The sequence below is a fragment of the Opisthocomus hoazin genome, chromosome 1 (assembly GCF_030867145.1).
Source record: "Opisthocomus hoazin isolate bOpiHoa1 chromosome 1, bOpiHoa1.hap1, whole genome shotgun sequence".
Classification (NCBI taxonomy): Eukaryota; Metazoa; Chordata; class Aves; order Opisthocomiformes; family Opisthocomidae; genus Opisthocomus; species Opisthocomus hoazin.
The window spans coordinates 10,589,080-10,616,305 of record NC_134414.1 but is presented as its reverse complement, the minus strand read 5'-3'; the positions used below and the strand labels follow the sequence as shown (position 1 = coordinate 10,616,305).

General features: G+C 39.1%; 1 protein-coding gene across 26 annotated transcripts in view; it reads right to left on the bottom strand.

Annotated features, from left to right (window-relative positions):
- Window positions 1–27,226, bottom strand: part of DLG2 (discs large MAGUK scaffold protein 2) — a 1,094,951-nt gene that overhangs the window by 344,793 nt on the left and 722,932 nt on the right. For all 26 annotated transcript variants that reach the window (XM_075416649.1, XM_075416588.1, XM_075416597.1 and 23 more), the window contains one exon: window positions 19,401–19,525. In XM_075416649.1, coding sequence (XP_075272764.1) covers window positions 19,401–19,525 — 125 coding nt within the window. The remainder of the gene's footprint in view (window positions 1–19,400; window positions 19,526–27,226) is intronic.

Below are 27,226 nucleotides of genomic sequence, written 5' to 3'. Positions count from 1 at the left end.
CTTGATATCTCAGTTTACCACAGCAGAGAAGTATTTGATTAATTTTTGAGGTATAAGTAATCCTGTTACTATTTTAGCCAAAATACTCAAATTGGCATTTAGCATTATGCATATACTGAAATTTATTCCAGTCTATAAAATCACCTCTGCAAGTAACAGCTGAGTTAAAATGAGTTAGGCAGCTCTTCCCATGGCATGCTGGCTCATCTAAATACTTTAACAAAAGGAATACATCCTACTACACTTTTGTAGTATAATTTAGATACGAAGGACCCCAGATTATAAAACACAGAGCACATGCTATAATTGTGTCAAGACAGTCACAAATAACATGAGAAATATGAGACAGATTTTGCCATTAAAGGGGAAGGTCAAGGACACAGATGTTTAACAATAGTTTTTGCTATCTTCAAAGCAACTAAGGAGTTGGATTAAGGAAAACTAATATTCTTTAAGGGCTTATTCCAAGTTTGTTCTAAACCTCACTACCTCCATCTGAGTTTCATGCTTACTGTTTTCAAGAAACATCCCTGAAAAGCTGATAATGGCTGCAGTCAAGTTGTAAGTAAACAAGACCAGTACAGGTCTTAGGCACTTTTTACATATATATTAGGCGACAACCGGTAATCACCATTCTGTTCACTAGTTCTGTGCAATAAGGTGCCCTGAAGAGAAACCCAAAGCAGCTTAGAACGGCAGCAAAGAGCCCCAGAAGACCAAATGGTTCTGCCAAGACACATTAGCCCACTTGCAGCTCCATAAAGGAGACAGTTGGAACCAACTATGGACTCGAGAGCAAAGGAATGGTCTGTACTCCGTGGGACAACATCATGACACCAAAAGCTGCAGTAATCCATCGGTTTTAGCTGTCATCCAGGCACCTCCAGGCTAACTGGTTATCTACTTATGATACAGCCCTTCTTTGTACAAATACAGTTACCATGCTTTCTATTGCAGTATGACCAACATTAATAGATTAAACAAATCGAACTTTTCTTTTTAGCTGCCTTCTCAGAAAAATTTATATTGGTAGGAACTTTATTTATTCTTTAGTCAAAGCTTAGAAATCAAAGTAAGAATACTGTTATTAAGGGAGAATCAGTGTAAAACTATGGAATATATCAGGTAGATATATACCTCCATACATCAGTATGGATGTATCAGGTAGATGACAAAAGTAAGACAGAGAAGCACTAAATTTTCACTTTGGTTCTTTGCTCCTGCTTTGTCTAACTTTTTTAGATGAAGTTTCCCTATAAAAGGGTTGATGCTTTCTTTCTTCCAGAAGCTACAAGAACACAGCACTTTAAGCAGGAACACAAGATTATAGGTGACAAGCTGAAAGGACTGATTATTATCCTTTTTTCAAGAGATCAGTGAAAAATAATATAAATATATTATCTGACCCTAGGAGAATCAGTCTAGTCCATTAGTTAGGAAGGACTGACTCTCTCTCCCCTACTTTTTTTTAAATTCTATATGCACTGTTCCTATACCATAGTAAGTAAAACTTCCTGCATATAGAGGTAAAAAAAGTAATTGTTGGTACTAGCCCATATAATTTCTTTCCAAGAGGAATAGATTAATATTTTATAAAATTTTAACTAAGAATTCAGAATGAAGGATGTGAAATTTACTACAGCGGTCTTCAGATCTGTCTTTCCAATTACAGAATATAGAGCTAAAACTAAATGTCAATGATATGTAAGTACCATAGGGCACACTGTTTCCTTAGGTATAATGATCCTTAGACACATGATCCAGTTTCTGTAGCAAATTCACATACACCCTCAGGCCCCTTTCTGACATTGTAAAGTAGTATAAAAATACTGCTATGTCTATTTTAAAAAGAAAGGAATAAAACTTAACAGTAGAAGATAATTTCTGGGTATTTCCGGAAACTAGAAATGTTCTAGTGCTTAGGAAAATGTCTGATGAAGGTGCCATCCAACTCTAACTCAAAATTTGAAACTTATGTGCTTTATAATGAAATTCCAAATATCTCATAGAATGGTTACTGACTGAAAATAAGACTTGATAAAAGTTAGGATTAGGGGAGGGGGTAAATAATTTATGAGTGACACAGTAGAATTTGAGCTGAACTTCATAAAAATCTGAAATTCTAGGAATGAATTTGATTTAATTATATGTGCCAACATTGGCACAATAAAATCGTAACCCAACTGTATTTAACATGAAGGCACTGTTTGAAGTATTGAAACTAACCTGCGCTTCTAGTAAGAGCAGAATTGTCTTTGGTTCCGAGGAAAGTAAATAAGGACTAAAACCACAATGTTTCATTTCTGAGAGAAAGAAAAAAAATCCCTCAGTCCTCTGAATTCTTTAGCAAGTGGCAATTAGCTGTTACCATGAAACAAATTGAAAAAAAAAAAAATCTTTTCCCCCCAAATGCTGGTCTGGTGCCACCTCAATTCTTCCTGCGTAACCTTGAGCAGGTCACTTAACTTCCTTTTTTCATGATCTTCAAATAGACAATTATAAGTCCACTTGGGTCCCACTTGCTTTATCTCCTGTTTACTGTCTAAATAAACTTTCCAGAGGAGAGTCTATGCCTTCTTGGCTCATCTCAAACAGGTACTAACCCTCAGTGCAGCCTCCAGGCACACTCAGGATGAATAACAGATAACCAACAAAAGCAGCTCCCTGCCTTTTCCTGGCTGCTTTCACCCTTGTACCCAGTCTTCAGAAGTGAGAGATGAAGGGCAAACTCTTCCAGCGCACACAAAGTTTGCGCTGTGTTTGTGTTTGTGTGTGTGCAAAGACGGGAACTAAACCCTTGCCCAGCATTCCTGTAAGCAAATACACCCAGACGGATCCTTTCTCCACCTGAACTGGCAAACCAGTTTTGGCAGACCAGGTGTGTTGGCTGTCAGGAGCCTGAAGGCTGGAGCATGGCTGAGCTAAAAAGTCCTGCTGAAAAGCAGGGTGTGCTCATTTAAGCCTTGTGCCATGCTTCTGCAGCCTCAAAACTCATACCAGCAACTGGCTTGATTTTCAGCCCAGAGACTAAAATTAAAAATCCTACAAATGTTTTTGATTTAAGCATATGTGTAAGTTCTACCAAAACAGAATGGAAAGCGAGTCTTGTCTTCAGCATTCCAACCGCCTTCAACCCACTGCTGCTGGCACGAGTTTTTGGAAGGTGACCTGAAATGGTGTTAGCTACTCCCACAATTCACTATTCACTCCTTTGGATCTTTGCAGCAGTATTGATATAGAAAAAGCCACCTATTATTTCCAAGAAATAAGTCAATCTTTAGCATGTTCCCTGCTAAATGGCAGAATGCAAAAAAAAAACAGGGAAAGAAGCAGAAAAAGCCTGCGCATGCGGATCCAGCTCACTCCCCCCAGATCAGTGCAGTATCTCCGTCACTCTTCTGAGATAGATTGCCATGTGAGATGGTTCCCATCTCCAAGATCCATTAGCACAAAGTCGTAGACCTTCTCCTCCACAAGGTTGCATAAGAAAGCACAAAGCAAATTCCTCCTTTGTATACCAGGAGCCCATAGATGGTTTAGGAGGTAGAAATGTCTACTGTAATACAGTCAAAAATTTCAGATCACATCCAGCAGGGCTTAAGCCTGACTCACACGTGTGCTACCAGAGCACTTTGAGCTTTATTTTACCTGTGGAACAGAGACTGGAGCTCAAATTGTCAAGGAATAATTCGTATTGCCGAAAAAACTTCTGAATTTCAGAAAGTGTTATTGTCTGAAATGACTCTTTTCCATATCTTGTTAATGACGTGACCTTGCTGAGACCCATGACACAGACAGCACAGCTACTGAACTGTCTTGAGATATTTACATTTACTGTCCTTCCCCACTCATGGATTTTTTAAAAAACAACAGCCATCTTCATGAAATATCAATGTATTAAAGAGTCTGCATAATAGTAATTGAATTTGAAACACAGGCAACTGGTAACAATATCAGTAAAAACACTAGCAAAGAAGCTCTTTATCATATACGGCGTCTCTTTACCCCCTCCCTGTTTCTTTTGTGACTCTGATTTCTACTTTTGAAGTTGCAAGTCAGAAACAGACAGCACACTGCACTATATAATTAGGAATGGAAAAGTCCCTGCAGCCTTTAGACTATTAGAAGAAAATGTATTTAGAAGCTTGAATATGTTGCTATTCACACAGTTTCAATACAGGACACATCAGCATTTTCTCCCCTCCCCCCCTCCTTTTTTTTTTCTCAGCTGTAAGACTTCAGGCACAAACTTGGCTAAAAAGCAGTTTATCTGTTGTTTAAAATACTTTCGATCATTTCTGCATTCTAGCCTGTTCTAAGAACTTCCTGGGGCAAGGCTGGGGCTCTTCTTCTGTTAACCCTTTCAGCCACACTGAACAGATCTTTTTATCCTTTCAGACAGTATGCCTTTATCACAAGTGTTATGATTGTTTGAGAGTGTTTATATACACTTCTTGGCTGAAAAAACCCACCAGGATAATATCTAGAATTCAAGAGAGTCTGATCCCAAAGACAGCTTATATTACATCACATTGGCACAGTGAAATCCCATGCAGAGATATCCAAGACAACTCAGACACTGATACAGTAGATATAGCATGGAAATCCGCCTGGATCAATATTTTCCATATGTCTACAGCCAATTACCACTGGTAAAAGGCCATATGAATGCTGTTCTGCAATGCTGAGCTCATTCAGCACTAGTTTGAGTCCCTGCACTATCTGCCATGCAGTGATTGATTTCAAGAGGGGGCCAATTAAAGGCTACCAACAGAAATAAAAATATGAAAGAGAAGAAGAGTCATAAACCTGTAGTGTAAAAACCTCCCCCATAGATTAAAATCAAAGACCTTGGCCCCTGGCAGCAGGATTGCTGCAGAGACAGGCAACTAGACAGCCAGGCCATCAACCAGGCTTGCACTGGAGCCACCAAGCTGAACCGCACCAAGCACATCCCTACCGAGGGCCAGGCATCTCACCCAAAAATCAAACCCTTTGCCTAATGAAAACACCACTGCCCCTATTGCCTGAATGATCACACAGTAGGGAAGAGGAGAGCTAAAATGCGTGGAGTAAGATGTTCGCTCGCCTAAAAGACAAAAACTACATAAAGAAGATATAATCCAGACCAGGGGTCCATCTAGCCTGCGGTTTCTTTCCAAAAATGACCTTTACCAGATGGTAAAGGAAAAAGCATTAACCCAGTATTTACCCAGAATACATTTTCTGCTGCTGATGACTCTGGACTTTCCTCAGTCAGAGGTACCTTTTTTTTTTTTTCCATTTAATAATCCTGGATAGATTCTTCTTCCACAAATTTGACTGTTGTCAAAACCCACATAACCTTTGAACATCTGCATTGTTCTCTGTAAATGAATTCCACAGTTTTGCTACCAGTTAAATAAATATCTCCTTATGGCTATTTCAACCTGCTGCTTATTAGTTTCATTTGATGTCCCCAAGTTCTGTTGTTAGAAGAGATAGAACAGATGCTCCCGGTCATTCTGTTGCTCTCCTGTAGTTAGGAAACAGGACATAATCTCTTGCCTCTCGTAACTCATTTTCTGTAACATGAAGAAAGGCCCTGCTAGACAAACTCTTCAAGCCAAAGGCATATAGCTGAACTACTGGTAACACAAATTTAATTTCAGAGATGGAAACACCACCGCCCATCTTTCTATTTATCTGAATGACTCTCGGATGTAACACCTACAGATTTATAAATGAACTCTGAAACAAAATGCAGTTAGGGTCTAAGTTGGTTTTACTGTTTTTTTCTTGACAAAAATAACATTGTATTATGCTGAATAAATTTTCCAGTCAACCCAAAAAGAAATGTCTTCCTAATATGCTTTGAGTTAAAATAAAATTGAATAAAATAAAATGTTAGTCAGGGAAGCAAAAATCAAAACAACAATCTACTGTCTTATTATCTAACATCATCTCCTAGAAAAACACTTTAACTACCTTTGCTTCCATCACTGAAGCTGTTACACTTTGCATAATATCACGCTCTGCTTAAATTGCAGTCAAAATCTCCCATTATTCAGGAAAGCATCCTTAGTCACAAGACTAGAAAGAAATTCTGCCTCTTGCTTCAACTTGATGAAATCTTTAAATATATTACAGAAATTATAACAATAATAGAAACTAATGTAGGTGCATGTAAGAGTCCCACTGAGCCGTGCTCAGGACATCCATAGAGAGAAGACCCTAGCCCACAGCCTCTACCTGACTCTCAAAACAGCAGGCCCACTGAAAGGTTGCTCTGGCCAAATCAACATTTACTTGTCTTTGAGGAAGCAAAACAGCTTTGGAAGCAAAGAACAAAGCACATTAATTTCATATTCCCTCTAGTTTAATGGTCTGCTCCTCTGGAAGACTCAGGTTCATGTTCCCCAGAGAGAGAGGGATGGTGAATGCAAATTTCCCTTCAGAGGTGAGCTGAAAGGTGATTTTGCCACTACCTTCATGAATGAAAGAAGCCCTGATTTACGCTTTTCCCTTTGCCACTGAAAAGCAATTTGGACCTCATTTCTTATAAAAAAAAAGTTTGCTCAGCTTTAGCACAGTATTCTGATGTCTTTTTAGACATGAAATTTGTAGACAGCAAATTTTTATGGAGTGATGCAGCCAGCACTCCATTGAGAAAAGCTCACAGGGCAAGGGAGACTTATAAAATAGCTTATTTAAACAATTACAGGTCAAGTAAAGAAACTGTATAATTTAAATAAATTGCCACACATATCGAAAACATTTTAAAGTTTACTACTGTCACATGCAATATACATTTATATTTTAAGTTACTGATTTCAAAAAGAAACTTGGTAAGTGTTTAATCTGAGGTAAAGGAGGAATGAATTTGCTACTAAAATCTCAAAACTAATACTAATTTCAAAATAAATGACCTTATTATTATTATTTGAAGCTATATAAAAGCTGAAGTTTCATAAATTATATGAATGCTCACTGCATGGTATTGACTTGGTATTACTTAACATTTACTCATGATGACCTCATGCAACATGGTTAATAATATCCAGGAGCTAAAAACAGTGGTAAATTCCACATCAGTTCCAAATATTGTTTTCTACACCCTCACCTTCGGAAAAAAACCCCATACAGTTAAAATTTCTCACATATCTACTTGAAGGCTGAGCCAACAACACTACAAAAAAGTGCCAGTCTTTTTGCGTCTGGTGAAATTCAGAGAGGTTAAGGATGCTTCACAGACTAAGCCAAGGCAGAGTGAGGAAAGAAGAAAAACCCCACTTGGTTTAACACCTCCTGGAAAAGCCGCATCTCCTTACACACACTGTGGGAAAGGGAAGTAGTTATTAGCTAATGGTAGCTCATCTCACAGGGTGTAGCTCTATGGGGTTGAGGGAGGAGTAGCTAACACCCATTCAGTTTTCACACAGGCAGCATAAAATTTTAGAAAAGTCAAGTCTAAGTACACCTATAAGAGGAGGAAGTCTTGTTTTTTATTTCCTTTTTTCCCCTCATCACAAACATCCTGAAAGCAGAATGATATCCTGTCGCTGTATAATGCTTTCAGAGGTACAGCTGTTCTCAATCATTTATAATGAGATGATTTTCTGCGACATCAAGCCTTCAGCTACTGCTTGGCGAGCATAACTCAAGGCAAATTAACTCTCTTTTGCTAGGTAAGCCACACCTACAGTAATTTTGTACAGAGTTTATCATCTTTCACTTCACACATTACCCCTTTTAAAATGCCCCCTGTATTAGATAGGCTCCTCTACCCCCAGCATAAGCCACGTCCTCTTCAGGCAGGACTGTGATACAGAGATGTCTGCCAAGGTAAAGCTCCTGGACTGGGCATCAATCCTTACCTTTGCCAGACACACCAGTATAAAAGACAAATCAAAAACACTTCCCCACCCATAAAAGACCATTTTGTATTTATCAGGCCTGAGATTCCCACCTTAACTTACTGGAAATCAAGTACGACTTTATGAAAACCAACAGATTTGAAGGCGTGCAGAATAGAGACAGGTGTGAGGTGATTCAGGCCAGCGGCTCGGCCAGGTAAAGTCAGCAGTCCCTGGCCGAGCGCCCGGTTAGCGATTAATCAGCCGGTAGGCCTGACGAGCCCACGTTTTTGTTAAAACACTGGTGTGACTGCGAGCTGGTGACAGCGAGCGGACGGCAGAGGAAGCAGAGAGTGAAGTGCAGGCAGGAGAGGGTGGGAAGGGGAGGGGGGAAGGCAGAGGGTGGGCAGCGGGGTGGGCAGGACGCTGGGGCTGGCAGGGGCTCCAGAAGGCTGCCCTCAAATGGGCTCTCAAACTTGTGCCAAATTTTCTTCTTCTCTTTCGCGAGATCTGTAGGAACTACTGCTTCCTCTTTCAGTTCCTCCCTCCCACCCTGCATGTCTTCTCCCTCTGCGTTTCTCCTCCGGCTCGATCCTCAGCTCCGGAATCCTTTGCTCTTACCACATTTTTCCATTCCTCCGTCCGTTCTCTAAAACTGCCCTGTTATCCTCAGTCTCTCTGCGCCTCTTCTCCCGCCACTGCCGTGTACGATGCTTCCCTTCGGAAACTACTCCCACCAGCAACCGAGCGCTGAAGCTCCCAGTGCATCCGGCCTCTCTCACAGCTGGGCTCGGTCTGGGCGGCTTGGCAGCCGGCGGAGCAGCCTCTAATGGTGGCCAGAAGGAAAACTTCTCCTCACAGAACGAGTGTTCACGCCGGCCCTTCAAAGCCAGAGGCCAAAGTGGGACAGCGGAGAGGCGAAGAATGAGAAGAAGGAAGTGTAGGCAGCTGTGGGGTGTTGTGAGAGGAAGGTGTTGGGATAAAGAAAGGGGAAATAAAAACAAAACCCTGTAAAGTCTGAGATGAATGAAGGCGCTGGGAAGCTGCCAAGCTCCTCCCAGCTGCAGGGCTGCTCTGCAGGTAGTGGAAGATGCCCCAGGCATCTCTGTAGGTGTGGTAGAGGGCAGGGACGGCTTCGCAGCCCCGACTTACCCTCGGAGCCCTCCGGCTCAGCATCGTGCGGGGGCTTTGAGGCCCAGAGCCCGGGGGAAGAGCGGCTGCCTCGGGCCAGCCTCCGTGAGCCCAGCCTGGGGAAGGACGAGGCGCTTCCTTGGGACTGAGATACGCTTTGCCTGCTAACGACACTGAACTACTCGGCTGTTCCTCACCTGTGGTTAAAATCCACCCAGCCAACACTAGCACTGTCTGAAGCATATTCAGGTTTGTGCAGGAAAACCAGTTACAACAGATAACCCAGAAGGCGATTCCAGATTCAGTATTTTTACAAGCACTTTTCATCTGGGGCTTTCAAAGGGCTTTGCAAATATGAACTCATTTAAGCTTCACATAACCCCCGTGAGGCAAAGATAATGATCACTATACCCATTTTACAAATGGGGAGACTTCAGCACAAAAGCAGAAAAGTATTGCCACAGATCAGGCACAGCAAGTTGAGAACAAAACGAAGCAGTCCTGCCTCCCACACACTTGCACTAACAAGTAGAAAACCCTCCCTTCCGCTCTGCTTTGATTGAGACGAGCTATTCCAAACAAAGTTGTAGTGTTAAAAAAAATGAAGGAGGAGAAAACATATAGTTATGTAGTTCAAGTAATATAAGAAACTTCAGCAGCTTCAGAGCATCAGTACCTTTGGGCTACACACTGACCTTAGGCTTAGCTGCAACTGTGGGTAGAATGCAAACAGGTAGGCAGAAAAAAAGAAAAGCTTGCTTTTTGTAATGGTGTGATTCAGAGTAACATGCAGAACGGCGTGATGCAAGAAACACATTCAAACAAAGTACTCACGTGTCTTGCAAGTTTGGTATTAAAACTCACATACCATGGGGAAATAATTCTAAAACACCTACTCTAGCATCTGCAGTAAAAGTAGAGTAAGGAATATGACAACAGTGATGAGGTACTGTCAGGAAGTACGATCTGGCTAAATTCTGGAAGTCCAAAGTGTGTATTCAAACCACAGCCAAGAGTTCTGACAGCATATGAACAGGCTGTCTCACCGTGTATTCGTGGTTTCGGCTGTCAGAAGCAAAAGATTGACTAAGAGTTTTCTTAAAACTTTTGGAATCCAGTTTTTACTGGTTATAAGAAAGTTAATTTTTATCATGATAGCTTAAGACAGTTTCCTTTTCATCCAAAATTTTATTTTCAGGTTCGGTGGAAACTGAAAGAAATGAAGAATTCAGTAGCAACCCAGAGGGTTACACCTGTTGGCACAGGAAGAGATGTGAAATATTTTTTCCTTGACTAACGCTAGATTCCATAGAGAGCTTATGATTTCTAAGGTATGTAACCACAGAAGGCTTCTTACTCCAGATAAATTATCACCGAGCTATTTAAACTCGTAAGTGCAGTAGCAGTGCAAACATGTTGATGAAATAATCACTTGGATTTGGCTGCATGGTGTTGTTCTGCTGCTGCAGCACTCTGGGGCAACTGCAATTTCAGGCAGGATGGAACTAAAGGAAATCAAGCAACTCTGGGGAGAAAGCTCAGTTAACCAATTCAGTACTGCTGCATGAAATACCTGGTGCAATCGGCATTATAGAACTGCAATGTATGTAAAGTCCGAATCATATGTTACTTTGCTGAAGTGTTATTTGCAAGCAGTGGTTTCAATTAGTGGAAAGCAGCTCAGAAACCTAGAGGTGGAAGAAACTGATCCTTTGTGTTACAAGAGACAACTTCTACAAGAATATCCACCACTGCTGTCTATAAAGAGGCCCCTAAAATTCATCAGTTTCAAATTCCAAAAGCCAGAGAATTACCTTTCTCTTACCATTAAATTCAATTCTCCTTACCTGATAATTCAGCTGTTAAAACATAATTCCCCTTTCCTTTCTTGCACCACATAAGTGAATTTTTACAGTCTACCATATTATTTTCAAAACAGGAAAAGCAGAAATATAATCAAATTCAGACACAAGCTGGGACTCTGCAATACCAATTAAAGAATGAAAAGTTCACACAGGGAAAAAAAAGGATTCAGCTAAACAAAAGTGAAGTGGTGAAGGCAGCAGAGAAGAGAACTACATGGTAACATAGTGCATGGATGTAAAGATGTGTAAGTTGATAATTTAAAACTTGAGCCATGGTAACACCTGTTCAACTTTAAAAATAATGTATGAACATTGGATTTTTATTTTGTGACCCGCCTTTTTTCATGTAGATCCCCTGTGGTAATTCTATCTTTTTTTTTTTTTTTATTTCACAGTAGCTCAAGAAAATGATACGCACAGATACACAGACAAACAGAGTTAATAAGATCAAACTTCCAAACACAAACCAGGACAGAGTGAACAGTCAATAATTCACGATCTAATTTATGACTGCCAGTAAAGCAAGCATGTTTTGCCTAATGGGGTGAATGTCTTTTTATTAACTTACTACTAAATTATGTACTGAACTAATAGTATTGTCAGAGGTCTGTAAACAGTGCAGATATGAATCAGTGTTTTCTGGCAGCGCTGTAATTATAATAACATCCTGAACAAGCTTTTTGCCATTGCAACGCACATAGACCTGGCACTGATAGGATTAATACAAGATCAAAAGTTAACAAACAGGGACCTAGGCAGTGAATCACAAAGCAGACACATTTCTGTTTTGATATATAATGATGGTGAAATAAAGCCAGTTGCCCAAGCTGGATTAGAGACACATGACACGCTTGTAAAGAACATGATGTTTCCTGGAAATAGCTCTTCACATTAATCTGAAAAAGCCCCTAGTTTTTTTCTATTATCACTCCCAATTCACTTCATACTAAGTAATCAAGAGCTACAAATGGACACCAACAGGCAACCGCTGTGTCCCTGCTGCTGCTGGAGGGATTTAGGTCTCAGACTTTTCTTCAGAGGTAAAGTGCTGTCAGCAGAGCCCATGGGGCAAAGACTGAAGGGGGTTCTTTATCTAGCCAGCTTCAAGTGGGGACTTGTGTCTGTTTCCTCTCCTCCATTTCTTCTTTCCTCTGAGTTTCTCAGGTAAACTGCACACAACAGTTATACCAGTGTGATTCTTAATTCCAGTTTTAAAGCTCTGAACAAATAGCATGAAATTGTAATATTTCCTCTCTGGTTCATCTTTAGTGAAACACAGACATATTTAAAAAAATCTGATCAGAATGCAATCTTTAAATTAATTTTTCTTAGTTTTATTTTCTTTTAACAAAATGTGCATGAGAAAGAGTCTTGTCTTCAGAGTTCCTCTCTCGCTGCATACCTAGCTAAATTTATAATTCTTTGACACATCACAGTGGGTTAGATGGCAACTGAAGCGAACACAAATCTAATCAGTTTAAAAGCTTTGTTGGTAGGCATTTAACTAAAGGCACAGAAATATGAGTGAAGGAATCACAGTTTTATTCCAAGCTTTCTCCCTGATTTACTACATGGCTGAGGGCAAGTTATTTTGGTTCTTGTCTCCTCCTGTTACCATGTGTATTATGTTCCTTTCCCCATACCAAATCACTCTGAGACCTGTAGGAAAAAAAATCCAGTGGGGCTAACTATTACGGCAGTGGTAGAACAACACAGCATAACTTAAAAAGGCTGTAGTTTCACAATCCTAAACCTCCTGACAATCAGTAATTACAGTAATATCAGGAAAGACACATTTAGAAAGGAAAGATAAACACTGCATAGCCTAAGTAGTTTTCAGCCTATGGTATTCAGATAGCTGGGAGGTCTGCTGTTTCTGATTAGTCTGCCAAAGAAAACTCGCAATCAATCTACTTATCTCAATGTGTTTAAGATCTTCTGAAAAATATCCACAGGTTAAGGAAAAAAAATTGATAGGTTCACAAATGGAAACAGACTGGAAACTAGTTTCCTAGAAGAAAGAATGAACGAAACAGCTACAGGTCCAGGCAGCCTACCAGGGCAGTGTGCCCCCAGGGACAGCTACTTTCTTCCCTTTGACTCACCCCTCACTGCAACCCTCTTGAGCACAGCTCAGGCTCCCATACCAAAACAACATTTGGTGCCACACTAACCCTTGAAATTCACTCTCAAGGCCATCAAATCTATCTCGCTGTCTTGTGAATAAACTCATTCATATTCAATCACATCTGCAGTAACTGATTTTTGAATCACATGTTCAGTAAGATTCCTGTGGCCAAGAGATTGCTATAAAACGTAATATTTGAGTCCTTGTTATATTCAAGACTCTTTTATTTGGTTATTTAGATCCCAAGACCTTTTAAAATTTACATTTTCATATTTGCCTTCACAAAAATGAAAGTGTATTTTCTGGTAGAAATAGATAAGGAACTGATACGATCCAGTCATTCCTGTAGGCAGAGTTTTGAGAAAAGTACCTCCACCCTAAGATTGGAATTGGACTGAGAAACCATAAACAGAACGTATGATTCTTGACTCAAAACAGTTTTGGGTTATGATTGCTGAAAATCAATTCATATTTTGGGAGTCTCTGCACTTTTAAACTTGGTCATAACTGAAAGCGTTTCATTACTCTTTTAATAATGGGCTTTTTTTTAATCAAGTTATACCACTACACTGTGCTTCTAGTTTCATAAGCTGATCTCTCTTGTTTTCGTAGAGTATGATGAATTTTTCAGATGTGTGTTGCCTTTTAGAAGCCAGAATTTCACTTATGATCAATAAGTGTCAATAGAAGGAACTGCTGAAATAGTATATTGAAGTTCTTTGCTTTATGTGGGCAGTCAACTACTATATTTTTTTTCTCTGACACAAACTCAAATAAACAAATAAGCCACCGAGCCATAAATTAGTGGAATTCTCTTTCTCCCACAGAGCAAAAGCAGCTTAAATTCAGAGCTTCTTTATCAAAAGCAAATGTTTGCCCATGGACAACTGACATTTGTGAGATAGAAGCAGAATTTTTTATGCATCAAAAGTCTTACAAGACCAAACTGTTGTGAGAAATTCTCCTTCAACTCAGTAGGAATTGTTGTTACTTCTGGAGGTTTTATATTCTCTGTCTGTCTCTGACTTGAAACTCAAAGCTTCGAAGAAACATGGCATGCAGCGTACAGAAAAAGAGTAATTTTCAGTTAGTCCCAAGTTTATCATATCCACATTTAGCTAAAGCAATCAAATCCCAGAATAACTCTTTTTTATTCCATGAAATTATTTACTACATTTTATTTACTATACATGAAATTATTTCTATATATTGTAGGATATCATAAAAGGTTCCACAGCTTTCTGTATTTTGCAAGATTAGGATTTAGGGTACTTAACCTAAAATGTCTTCTAAAACCTGCATGGTGCAGTGTATTGGTTCTTAACCTAGTTCTAGAAGTCAGTGCATTTCATGGAGGGTAGTGTGTCAACACAGTAATTATTACTTCCTCAACGAGGGCAGCAGAGGTGGAGGTGCTGATCTCTCTCTAGTGACCAGCGTTAGGTCACTAAGGAAACCTTAGTGGTTGGAAATGGAAATGAAGCTGTGTCAGGGGAAGTTCAGATGGGACATTAGGAAAAGGTTCTTCACTGAGAGGGTGGTCAGCCACTGGAACTGGTTACCTAGGGAAGTGGTCACAGTCCTGAGCCCATCAGATTTCAAGGACTGTCTGGACAATGCTCTTAGTCATATGGTTTAGTTCTAGGTAGTCCTGCAAGGAGCAGGGAGTTGCACTTGATAATCCTTAAGGGTCCCTTCCAACTTGAGATATTCTGTAATTCTATGCTTCTATGATTAATATTTGAAAGTTCAAGAAGTCTTTCAAAACCAGGAATGTTTTATTAAAATGAATGTAGTCTAAAGTGGCTGACAAATTTTACTATTTTTGAAGTAGAGATATGGGCCATAAAGCAATACAAACCCACACTACACATTGTACCTACTGTCAATAGAAGTACTGTTCTCCACTAAAGGCAAAAACTCCAGGAATTTCATCACCTTTGTTCCAGTCTCACATGTTTGATATATAAGAATAATCTCCAGAACCAGAGAACACTTCAGGTTGAAAGGGACCTCTGGAACTCGTCTAGTCTAACCTCCTGCTCAAAGCAGGGCCAATTTGGAAGCTCAATCACATTGCTCAGGACTGTGTTCCAATGAGCTTTGAATCCCTCTGAAGACAGAGATCCCATAACCTCACTGGAATAGTGCCTTACTCCCCTCATTAAAAAGATTTATTTTTTCCTCGGACCCAACTGGAATTTCTCTCATTGCAACATGTGACTGTTGCCTCTAGTCCTCCCTTTGTGCACCTCTGCTGACCTCCATGCTGGCCTTCATCACTGCCAGGGCACACTGCTGACAGCTGCAAATTACAGAATCACAGTATCGTTTAGGCTGGAAAGCACTTCTTGAGATCATCAAACCCTCCCAGCTGAAGCAAGATTAGCTAGAACAGGTTGCTCAGGAATGTCTGGTCAGGATTAGAATATTTCCAAGGATGGAGATTCTACAACCTCTCTGGGCAACCTGTGCCCAGAGTCAGTCACCCTCACAGTAAAAAAGTGTTTCCTGATGTTCAGATGGAATTTCGTGTGTTTCATGTCCATTGCTTCTTGCCCTGTCACTGGGCACTACTGATAACAGTCTGGCTCCTTTTGTCTTCATTCCCTCCCATCAGGTACTTATAGCTGATATTTATGTACTTATAACTATAAATTGCCCATGGGGACTCCCAGTTTCTTCCCTACAAAGCCTGTTTCTAGCCTGCCAAGCCCCACTCTCTACTACAATAGAGTTACTCCTGCCCAGGTGCTGGAGATTGCACATGGTTTTGTTGGACCTATGTGAAGCTCCAGTTGCCCTACTACTCCACTTGTTAACCTATACATACACCTAAAAAAATTTACAAGGGTCTGTAAGTCCATTGCTTGCAGGTCACTTTCACAATCTCATTATTTGAAGAATTTCACTCAGCTAAGTTAGATCACAGGGACTTCATGTCACATGTAGTAAAAACGATTTCACAGGCTTAGAATCATAGAATCATAGAACGCTTTGGGCTGGAAAGGACCTTTAGAGGTCACCTAGCCCAAACCCCCTGCAGCGATCAGAGACATCTTCAACCAGACCAGGTTGCTCAGAGCCCCATCCAACCTGGACTTGAATGTTTCCAGGGATGGGGCCTCCACTGCCTCTCTGGGCAATCTCCTCCAGTGTTTCACCACCCTCACGGTAAAAAATTTCTTATATCTAGTCTAAATCCTACCCTCCCTTAGTATAAAGCCATTACTCCTTGTCCTGTCACAGCAGGCCTTACCAAAAATATTTTCCCCGTCTTTCCTATAGGGCCCCTTCACGTACTGGAAAGCTGCTATAAAGTCTGCCTGCAGCCTTCTCCAGGCTGAACAGCCCCAACTGTCTCAGCCTTTCCTCCTAGGAGAGGTGCTCCAGCCCTCAGATCATTTTTGTGGCCCTCCTCTGGCACCTCTCCAACAGGTCCATGTCCTCCTTGTTCTGGGGGCTCCAGAGCTGGACGCAGGACTCCAGGTGAGGTCTCACCAGAGCAGACTAGAGGGGCTTTTATGATTTTAAAAGAGACAGTAAATTCAGAAACTGTTTCAAATAGTCCACGCTGCTATATAATGCAGAGTATCTGCAGGCAGCCTCCGAGGCTACAATGGACGCCGGAAAGCATGTAGTTTTTCTGTCCATAAACATCAATGTCCTGTTCACAGGTTATCGCTATTCTTGGCAGATGTTACTGCATGTTATTGAGCTTTTGTTCCTACAGAGTGGCCTTAGCTGATAAACTCTCTGTTATGTATAATTAATTGTCATGTAAGTCAGTGGAGACTGCCTCAGGATAGTTCTTCTCTTCAGTGGCATATCAGTAATGCTCAAGAATACATACATTTTCAGGTGTTGCTAAAACATGACAGGACTGTATCTTTGCTAGAATTATAGCAAATGAAATCCATTTACCAGATAAAACAAAGAAAGGAGGAAGCTTCCGCTATGAAAAACATTGTGAAATAAAACAAAATCTCACCGTCAAAACCTACAAACTTATTTACATTCAATTCCAGACAGAATTGGTTCTTGGAAATCATGGTGAGATCTTTTGAATGGTTTCTGCCATTTTGCTATAAAATACTGAAAACCCAATATTACTGTTCTGTAACATTAAAGCATCGTGTGAGTATGCAGCTTGTGTTGGACTGGAATAGTGGGAAAGATGAGCCAGCACAAGTTATCATGTACTACAAAATTTTAGGAAAGCTTCTGGGAAACAGAGGTAGAATGTCCCATCCCCCCATCCCCCCCCACCTTTGAGCACTGGGGACCGTACAGAACTCCAGATACTCTGTATAATAATTCATACCTTGTGATATTCAGGTAGTAAAAAAGAGATTTTCATATTATTCAGTGTAAAACCCATAGGATTAAGTCAATCCATTTCTCTAATGGCAGTTTCAGAGACATATTTCAAGGCGTTTGCCATTTTCTTTGAAGTAAAGAAGTCCCACGGATCCAGTCTGAATTAATTGCATCCAGATATTCAGTATGAACAGGAGGGGAGTTTGGTGTAAACTATGTTTACAAATGAGAACAGGAAAAACAACCATGCCATACATATGCTTATTAATTATAACATTTTAATTCAAAATGTGCTAACAAATACTGTAAGAATATTATCTATCTCAGTAATAAGATAGCTATACTTGTACTACTAAACTTTTGATACAGAACACAAAGTTTGCCAGGTATAATCTTGATATGGGTTCATGAATTGCATTAGCATGCTATCTTTTGTGGGTTTAGAAGGTCTTTCTATGACCTTCACAACACAGTAACAAGTAAATAATCATGAATTAAGTTTACAGTAGTTAATTGTACAGCAATGTTACGAAATACGTGATTTCATACAAAGATAGCATGACATAGTACTGTAATGTCTTCTGTCTTTTTAATGGCTTAAACTAGAAAAGCTTTAAAAAATAATTTAAGACTCTACCAAAAAGATATTATTTTTTGCAAGAGACTCTTTCCTATATATAGAAAGGCTGATGCAGGTTTAAGACTCTCATGCTGTTCATCATGTCAAATCTGATAGCATGCTTTCCAAACACTGCTGCTTCCTCGTGCTCTGTTTTACATGAAGATCATCTGGCCCAATGCAGACATTTAAAATATAGATCACTACAGATGAACCAGTTGAAGAAACTCCTTTTCATCTGAGTCATCACTGAAAATAGAGGCCCTTTTAAGATGTGATTTTTCTGGTCTGTTTTAGACATTGACTTTAGAATGAGATGAATCACAATCTAGAAATGCTTAGGTTTTTCTTCACTATTAGTAGACTCTAAGATGACTATCTTAGGGGTAGATTTCTGAATTCTAGTCATAAAGTTATGTGAGATTATTCCTACTTCTTTTGTCTACGATCTTCTTTAGACTGTAAATTCTTCAGGCACTGCCAACCATCATGACACCTCACCACCGTCACAGTAAAAGTAAGAATCATTTCCAAAATCAGATTACTAACCTAGTATAACAAATATCCAAAAGTTGCTCTAAAAACTGGCCAACTCACCCTACTTTTAACTTTGAATTAAAGAAAAAGGTTTTGGCAGAAAAATTATCGTTGCCATCTGGTCGCATTCCATTAATTTTAGACCATCTGTTTTTGGCAAAGGCTCTCAGATCTTAGATTCCAGTGCTAAGATCATGAAAGCTTCAGAATTTTATCCCAAGTCTTCCTAGTCAAATTGCCTTTTTGGAGCATCAGGAGGCTTCACAACTGACAGATGGGTGGCAGGTCCTGTGATAGACGGAAGCCTTTCTGCATTCAGTCCCTAAGGAAATAGAAGCACAAGCACTTCTGTGGTTCCTGTTGTCTAAGAGATGTGCTACCGTGTATTTGAGAACCTCAACAACTGACCTGTGTGTCCATCTCAGAAGCTACAGCAACAGACTACTCTGGAGGTGACTCCAAATATAGAGCACAGTCATCACATCCTCACAGAACAAGGAAACTTTTGGAAACTGCGGTAAGCACACCTCACTACTGCAATCAAATTAGATGAAGCATCTACAAATAGATATGACTATTTAGCAATGGCTCTGTAGTTTAGGAAGTCAATAGCCTTAATAAACCTATTCAGCCATGAACATACAAAGACCAAGCAGAGAAGACTTTCATGCTGATATGCCCGTTTCCTCCTCCTGTCCCCATCTTGCCTTTTGTACTAAATGAAATGACTGGTACGATGATGGAGGTGGCACCAGCAACTGTCCCTTTACACAGAACAACCAAACTTATTCAATTGCTTAAAGCTACTTAAATCAGCTCGGCTGCCTTGGCAGAAAGGAGACTCTAGTCATGTAATTTACTTCCCCTGACGCCATGAAAGACTCAGTTCGCATTTGATTCCTAGAGAATAATTTATAATAATGTTGCATTTTGATTCCAGACATACATAATGAGTCAGTTTTTACCTGAGTCTTCCATCCTCTGCTGCAGCTCCTCCTGGTATAATCTTAGTAATGAATATCCCAGGATCATCCCCAATGTGTGGGTTATCTGTTCCTCCAGCAATACTGAACCCCAGGCCAGAATTTCCCTGGAAAAATTGAAAAGTAAATGCATCACCAGATGCTAGGTTTCTTAAGAATTTTATTTGCAGTGCATGTGCAAAGTATCCTTGCTTCCTAAAAAAGCACTTTATTTGGCAACTCCGTACTTGAAGGCAGGTGACTCAGTCAGAGAAAAATAATTGTCAGTTAAAGAACAGAGAGCACAAACACAAAGATTTCCCAGAGTTAATGACAGCGTTAACAGATGCTCCTACAGAAACAACATTTGACCTAAATTTAATTGTTTTCAAAATCAGTCACATAAATTAGCATCTGAACTCCAATATGAATTTATCCAAGTCAATGAGAGCTAGAGGCTAAAAACACTTCAGAGGTTTGAAAAAAGACTTCAAAAACCAGTGAATAACATTTAGCTCTGAAGTATTTTAGTATATAATTTTCTGTTGAAAAGTGAACATTGCTCAGATTCACACCATTTACAAAAAAAAAAATCCACAAAACAGAACTACTGCTTTCATCTTACTGATCTGCTAGAATGAATTCTTTGAAAGACACATTATGAGGGTCTACTCAATAATCCTGCCTGTTGCTTCTACTACTTGTGAGAATATAATGAAAGATAAATAGGCAGGTACAGACATACAGATTCTTGCAACTTAAGCCACTGTTTTTCACATACAATTCAAACTCACAATTCTAACCCTTTTTGGAAGTATATATTAGTTATTACGCTTTTCTATGTGAACTAACATTTATCAGAGATATTCTTTTGAATGAATTTAATGCAATGCTAAATTCTTTAAGTTTCTCTTATGCCAAAGTATTTTTATAATTAGATATTTAGGCTGATTACAGTGATGCAACACTACTGATAGTGCAGAATATGTACACTGCTGTGGATGAAATATGTTCAGGGCACAAAAAATATTTTTATTTCAGCCATCTTCTCAGACTATTGGGAGTTTATTTCCTTCACTCTTGCTTGTGAACAGGTATCCTCACTAGGTTCAGTCCTCGTGAGAAAAGTTACTAATAAAAATTGTACCTATTTTTTTACTTTTTTTAAAAAAATTTAAATCAAATCTTATTTCTGCATTTTTGAACTGTACTTCAATCAGTAGGTCAGGCATAAAATACATTTTGTGGGTGAAAGCCTGCGTGTTCCCTGCCTGCAGCATGTCAAATTCTCAATTCTGTTATCAGTATTCTACATTCACAAGAGATGCAGTTCTCATTACTCAAGAGATGTACATGTAATCTGCAGCTCTGCTATCAGCATATAATTGTGAATAAATTTTCATTACAGAAGTAATTTATAATCCAAGGAGAAGGGTTTAGGACTACACATACCTTACTGCTTCTTGGCTAGCTATAATATGAAAATTATAATACTGAAACAGTCTGTATATATTTTCTGTAGAGTTAATAAACATCTCCAGGCCAGCAGTATAAATCTTTGATTTAATCTCCCTTTCATCATTAGCACCATCTCAGATTCAGGTTGTTTTCCCCAATATTTTAACACATGCTTAATTATGCAGTGCACCCTACACCAACATGCACTCTAAAAATAAGAATATTTTCCCATGTGTTTTTCTATATGTCATGTTATTATTGAAGCTAATTTTCCAATACAAAAGAATGGAAAAATGTGCACTTATACACACTTCAAGAAGCCTGGAACAAAAGCCTTAAACCACTACTAAAGCCAAGGGCATATATCTAGAAACTTTGGATAAGTAATACTTGATTTTAAAGAAAAAAATACTCTAAAAATTAAAATAAAATTGTTGGGTTTATTCTTCACTCTAAAGAGATTTAAAAAATATGCAGTAGTCTGTGTTTATGAGTAAAGGTGATTTCCAGATCCCCAAAACCTACTCTTGACAGGGAAAGAGGAAGAGCAGGGTAGTGAGGAGAAATCTAAACATAATTTTTGGTTGGTTAGGGAACACAACAGCTATATCATAATAAAAAAGAGTGCCTGAAGAACTGTCAAAGCTTGCCTATTATGTGGGGTGTGCTTAGCTGTTACAGTTCTTCACATAAAGTTCATTAGATTTCTTAGCAGGAAATAATTTCTGAAAAGGTTTCACACTTTCTCTGCACTCTTTTCCTCCTATCCTACTTTTTTTCCATTAACTTTTTAGAGCTAAAAAATACAGCACTGCTAACTGTAAGTAGTGATGTGGTAAAACTACTACAGACTTCTCAGGAGAATCAGTACTAGCCCGTGACATTTATCAGAAAATGTGCATCTGTTATACTGCAAGACTTTTCCAATTCTGCCCCTCAGGAAAAACCTTTTAAAAGAACAGGGCAGCACTCCTCAATGGCACTTTTTTATCCAGAAAATTTCAAGCAATTATTCTGGCTGCAGTCCTTGACTTGATCAACAGGATCTACAAGCTGTCAGACACTAGCTGCCTCAGCAGCTTTCCTGCACCAGAAACTGTGCTGCAAAAGCAAGGTGCAATTACGCAATTTTTTTCACTGTGGTTTTTGAAGAATCTGTATTGGCTACATGGAAAAATCTGTTTTTTCACTTCAGATCATAACCAAGAAGGCTACAGCCACGGCTACCATCACTCATGGGACATCGACCTTTTAAGCAAAATGGGTTGAAAAATCACGCAATAGGAACATTCTGGTTAAAAGATACTGTATTTCAGTTTTGAGCAGCAGTATTGATCATAGAATCATAGAATAATAGAATCATTAAGGTTGGAAAAGACTTCTAAGATCACCAAGTCCAACCATCAACCCAACACCACCATGCCTGCTAAACCATGTCATGAAGTGCCATATCTACATGTTTTTTGAACACCTGCAGATCTCTCCATTCACCTTATGCTCCATCTTACTACTGTGCAGGTTCATCAACATATGATTGTTATATTAAAAACTCGTGGCAGCTGATGAGCTGTAACTCCCAAGTTCCAATTATGTACTGTCTACTAGCACAACACTTCCTGAGACTTTCTGAAAGGGTTAGCTCCCCGCCCTTTACTTTTCGCATCATCTTCTTTGTCCCCGTTCAAGAAAAAAAGTGTGTTTGCTAATTATCTTCACAGCTTTTCTTGGCATATCTCTGTCTCCCTGTCATTTAATGTTAACCAGCGAAAAAGTCTGCCTTCCCTCAGCCCAAAACAACCGCTGAGCCATCACTTAGCCACTGCATTTTCCAAGGTGGAACATTCACACTTCCTCTCATGCTGACTCTCATGTTTGGGAGTGGTTCCCCATAAATACCTGTCACGTTAATTCACTGTCCTCTTCCCATTCCAAGCCTTACTTGTCTTGGATGTTTACAAAGTAAGTTAACAATGAGCTCATAGGCCCAGTGAGGACACAGATAAATGTGTAATAGGAACTAACAGTTGATACAGAGGAGGTGTAAAGCAACAAAAGTCTTCCTTCTTTGGGATATTTAATTGATACTATTTAATTGAGATTCATCTTTTGGCCTAAATATGCTCACCTGCTTTGTTTCAGGATTCTTCGGTAGAAGAGATTTAGCCAAAAATCCCAAAATTTATGTAGGAGATAAAAAACTCTGAACAGTCTCAAAACTACTAACTGTAATGGCATTGCTCAATCATTATTCACATTTTCAAATATACAAGGATCCAGATCTAAATAATTTATATACAATTCATATTAGCAGAATTATGTCTTGACCTAAATCTTGGCATCTCTTTGTCCAAGTTCTCAATTGCTACTACTATAATCATCTCATGTAATTAGTTATTGACTATACAGGGAAGACTTGCATAAAATTACTCAGCAGTAGAGACATCAATGTATTTTTTTAATTGTTAGTTTGGTTGCTTACTAGCTTCCCCACCTTTTATTGCGAGGCCTGACAAAAGGCTTAGCGTAGTACAACATGCCCAGCTTGGATTAAAAAAGCCTTTGCCTTAGTTTCCTCCTATTCATGCTGGATATCTCATGCTTCTCATGGATTTATCATCAAGCTCAAATTGGCTCAGCTTTACTTTTCAAACAGAGAAACTTATGTAAAACTACCAAATGAAAATAATGACTCCCAGCCCCAGAGGCATCCATCCTGTTGTCCTCTGAAGGGAAGGTCAGTACTTCTTCTTAAGCTTTATTACACCAGCCTGCCTCCTTTATGCCATACTCAGATGGGGCTTTGCACCTCCACTAGGGTCAGCTGAGTTCTTTATAGCTCGGTCTGAGCAGGGAAGAGGCCTGGCTATAATTCTTCTGGCCCTGGAGGGGCAGACAACCTCCAACAGAGACAGTATCACTTCAGACGACTGGTGTTACACCTTCTGCCAACAGTGAAACACAGCAGTTAGGGTCAGAATAAGATGATGGATAATTCACCTATCAGGGAAAGAAAATAAAACTTGCAAGTTCTGGCCAGTTTGAATCTCTTCCCTCAAGACTTTGTTATACTGTCAACATAAAGATCACAAAAATAAAGTAAGAAACCCCAGCAGGTAATGGTTTTGAGTAGTCAGAAGACCGTGAGATACATCCTTTGTCTTACCTGGTCTTCCACCTTGCATTCTCCTTTTACACACCACTATGAGCGGCCATGTAACAGGCTGCATCTTCATAGGCTGCAGCATTTTTATTTTGTCACAGAGTAACCCTCATAGCTGCTCCACACTGACTTCCGTGGAAAAAAAATTAAGTTGACACTGAGAAGTTCTGAAGTTATATTCCTGTGACATTACTGCTTTCCACAGATGATAGCCTTCCACACACTTCTACAAATGTTTACCTCTTTATTGTGTCTCATTTTAAATTTTTTTTCTGCTCAAGAAAATTTCACCTTAGAGTTTGATTACAAATGATGTAAAGTCCTTCAGTCCTTAACAAAATTACAGAATACAAGTCCAAAAAGCAGAAATGGGATTAGAAATGTACATCAAGAGCAGACTGAGTTTTTCTCTGTAGAAGGGCCAAATGATATGTATTTTACCATACTAAATGTGCATACTACAATCATGGAGAAGTTGTTTTCCATTCTAATTCCTCCTTTTTTTCATTGTAATCAATAAGGTGACAGCATAACTCGGTATTTGACATGAGCTTCACACAGACTATTTTTGAATGACTTAATTGCTTCAGTGCTTCTAAAAGAATTTCTGATAATGTTCTGAACTGACATGATTTTGAAACTCTCTGGCATTTAAGCTGGAAAAATAATAGACATGAACTGTGCAGGATTAACTTAACTATTGCTGCAGCTTCACCCTGGCATGGAAGTGTACCAGAAAGCCTGTTTCACAGAGTCAGCAAAAAAAAAAAAAAAGAGAATGAGGAACTCTATAACTGAGTAGTTTCCAGAGGCTGAAAGATGTTTCAGGTGACACCACATACTCCCACAGCCCCTATTACTGAAATGATCTTTGTGTTTATATTTTTTTTACTTATAGGTTTAAGGGAGTCATTTTGCTCAGCTGTTAAGGCATACAAGTTAATTTTAATAAAGCTGTAATGTGCTGAAATATGCAACTAGTAAATAAATCATAATAGGTAGATAACAGAACTGACACAGGTCAAGCCTACAGTGCTTTCCACTGTTTTCAAGGGTTTTGCCCAAGTAAGGTTTTCAAGTTTTCATCCTGTAAGATTGCGTTCCTGCTTCACAGAAAATCTAAATCCAAACACAGCATCACAGAAAGGTATGATGTCTCTTCCATTAGCCCTTAAGAAATGCTGCTTATCAGTAAATACAGGGGAAGTTAAGAGTGGTCGCAATGTACATGTTTGTGGACAAAGCTTTGAAGTCCATTCGTGAGATCACATAGCAGAGAATCAAAATTCTTGACCCTCACTGCCATTGTGAACTCACACTTGTTGCTGTTTCTTTGTGGAAAGTTTTATTGTTTAGGGAAGAGAGGAGAAAGGGAAAGGGCAGTAATAATCTACATCTGCAAAGTGCTGCAAACTTTTGAACAAAAGTGATAGTGAAAAGTGGTTAATTAGATAATAAATAACTTAATCTTTGATTTGTAACCATGTAGTTATTCTTCTTCTTCTGTTCCCCTATAAAATTTTGAGACTTTAAAGAAAAACTTCTCCTGCCAAACCACAGGTTCTTCAGAAGCAGAATACTATGTATTAAGGAAAACAGAAAACACTATGTTCATTATTGTTAATAATATACCTAAAATACTCCGAACTTTATCTCAAGATGTTGGAGGATTTTTTTTCCTGTAGGTTTCCCACCTCTACTCTGGTGTTCACAGACAAATTTGTGGAATGCTTTTCCCCTACACATATTTTACAGATGGCTTTAAAGCCACCTAAATATGCAGGTTTTGTCAGAGCAAGTTTAGTCAAGAGAAAGCTCACAAAAGGATATCTGACTCATTCTTAAATACATGCTATATTTTTTTTCTGTCCTGCTTTACTGCAACTTTAAAAGACCCTACAAACTTTATTACTTGATACTCCTTAAACAGCTGTGTGTTGAATTTTAAAACGGGAATTATCCTTCAGCTTATTAAAAGCTCTAATGATCTGTAGGTTCAGTAAATCCTCACCTTTCTTTAATCTGAGCAATGCTGGTTTACTCTTGTTTATGCAAAATTTCAAAATACTTTAATACAAAGGTAAGTTATATCCTCTGGAATCAGTGTAACCTTGGTATGCCTTTGACAGTATTTCAGAATTTGGCATACATGCTTCAAAATCCTAAAGCTTTTCAGATTTGGCTGCTATACGTGGGGCACTTTCTCACTCTGTGTAAGTACTGCACACTTTTCTGATGGTGATACTGATTCGGGAATTATGCTATTTTTGTTAGAAAAGATATTTACCTGGTTTTGCATTTTAAGTCTTCTAATGCACCACCTACCTGTGAGTAAATGTTGCTGTGAGAAAATGTTAGTTCATAAACTACTGTTGAGCTTACTTCAGATGAAGGAAAAAACGTGTCCCTTGCTCAAACTATGAAACATACTCTGAGACACGTAATATGAAACTTGACTTCTTCATGCATTTTAGTAATTTTTTTAATAACTGTGTACTCATTTTTAATTTTTACATTTCTGCTTAAGTAAAATGTGAAGCTAATACTTGTCTCCTACAGATATTCAAAACACTTTGGCTGGAATAATCAGCAATTTTTTGTTGTGTCCAAAAATAATCTCTCACAGTGTATCTTTTTAATAACAAAACCAATTTTACAAAACAGCAGTACCTGAGTCCTGGTTAAGGCTGCTACCTGCTTTGGCTCCCCTCAGGGTTCTTCCCTCAGGATACTTCCGTTTCAAATGAAACAAACTGAACACCTTCTCCCATGAGACGGAAAAAAGAACACCTCCTTCCATAAACAAACTTCACCCTTGTTCTACAATATTAGATTTCTCCAAGAACTACTCAACAGCATGAGAAAGTGAAAGCTGAGAATGAGTCAAGCTCAGAAACCTGCGGGGAATTAAGTTTTTGGCATGAGTCAGGGGAAAAAAAACACTTATGAGCTGCGGGGCAAGTAGAATGAATCAAGTAACATACTCTACAAATGAGACAAATGATTGAAAACTCTCACTCGACTGTCACGGGAGGATTATGTACAGACTGGGATTTGCTGCTGCTCTGAAATAGGCTTTCTCTTTTTCTCTGTGCTAAATCAGATAAGATTACTTAGTTTGGCACCTAAATGGTTACATGGAGCGAGTACCTCCAGGTATAACAAGCCCAAGAAGAGGATGATCATCTGAGGTTGCTGGAAAGATCACTGG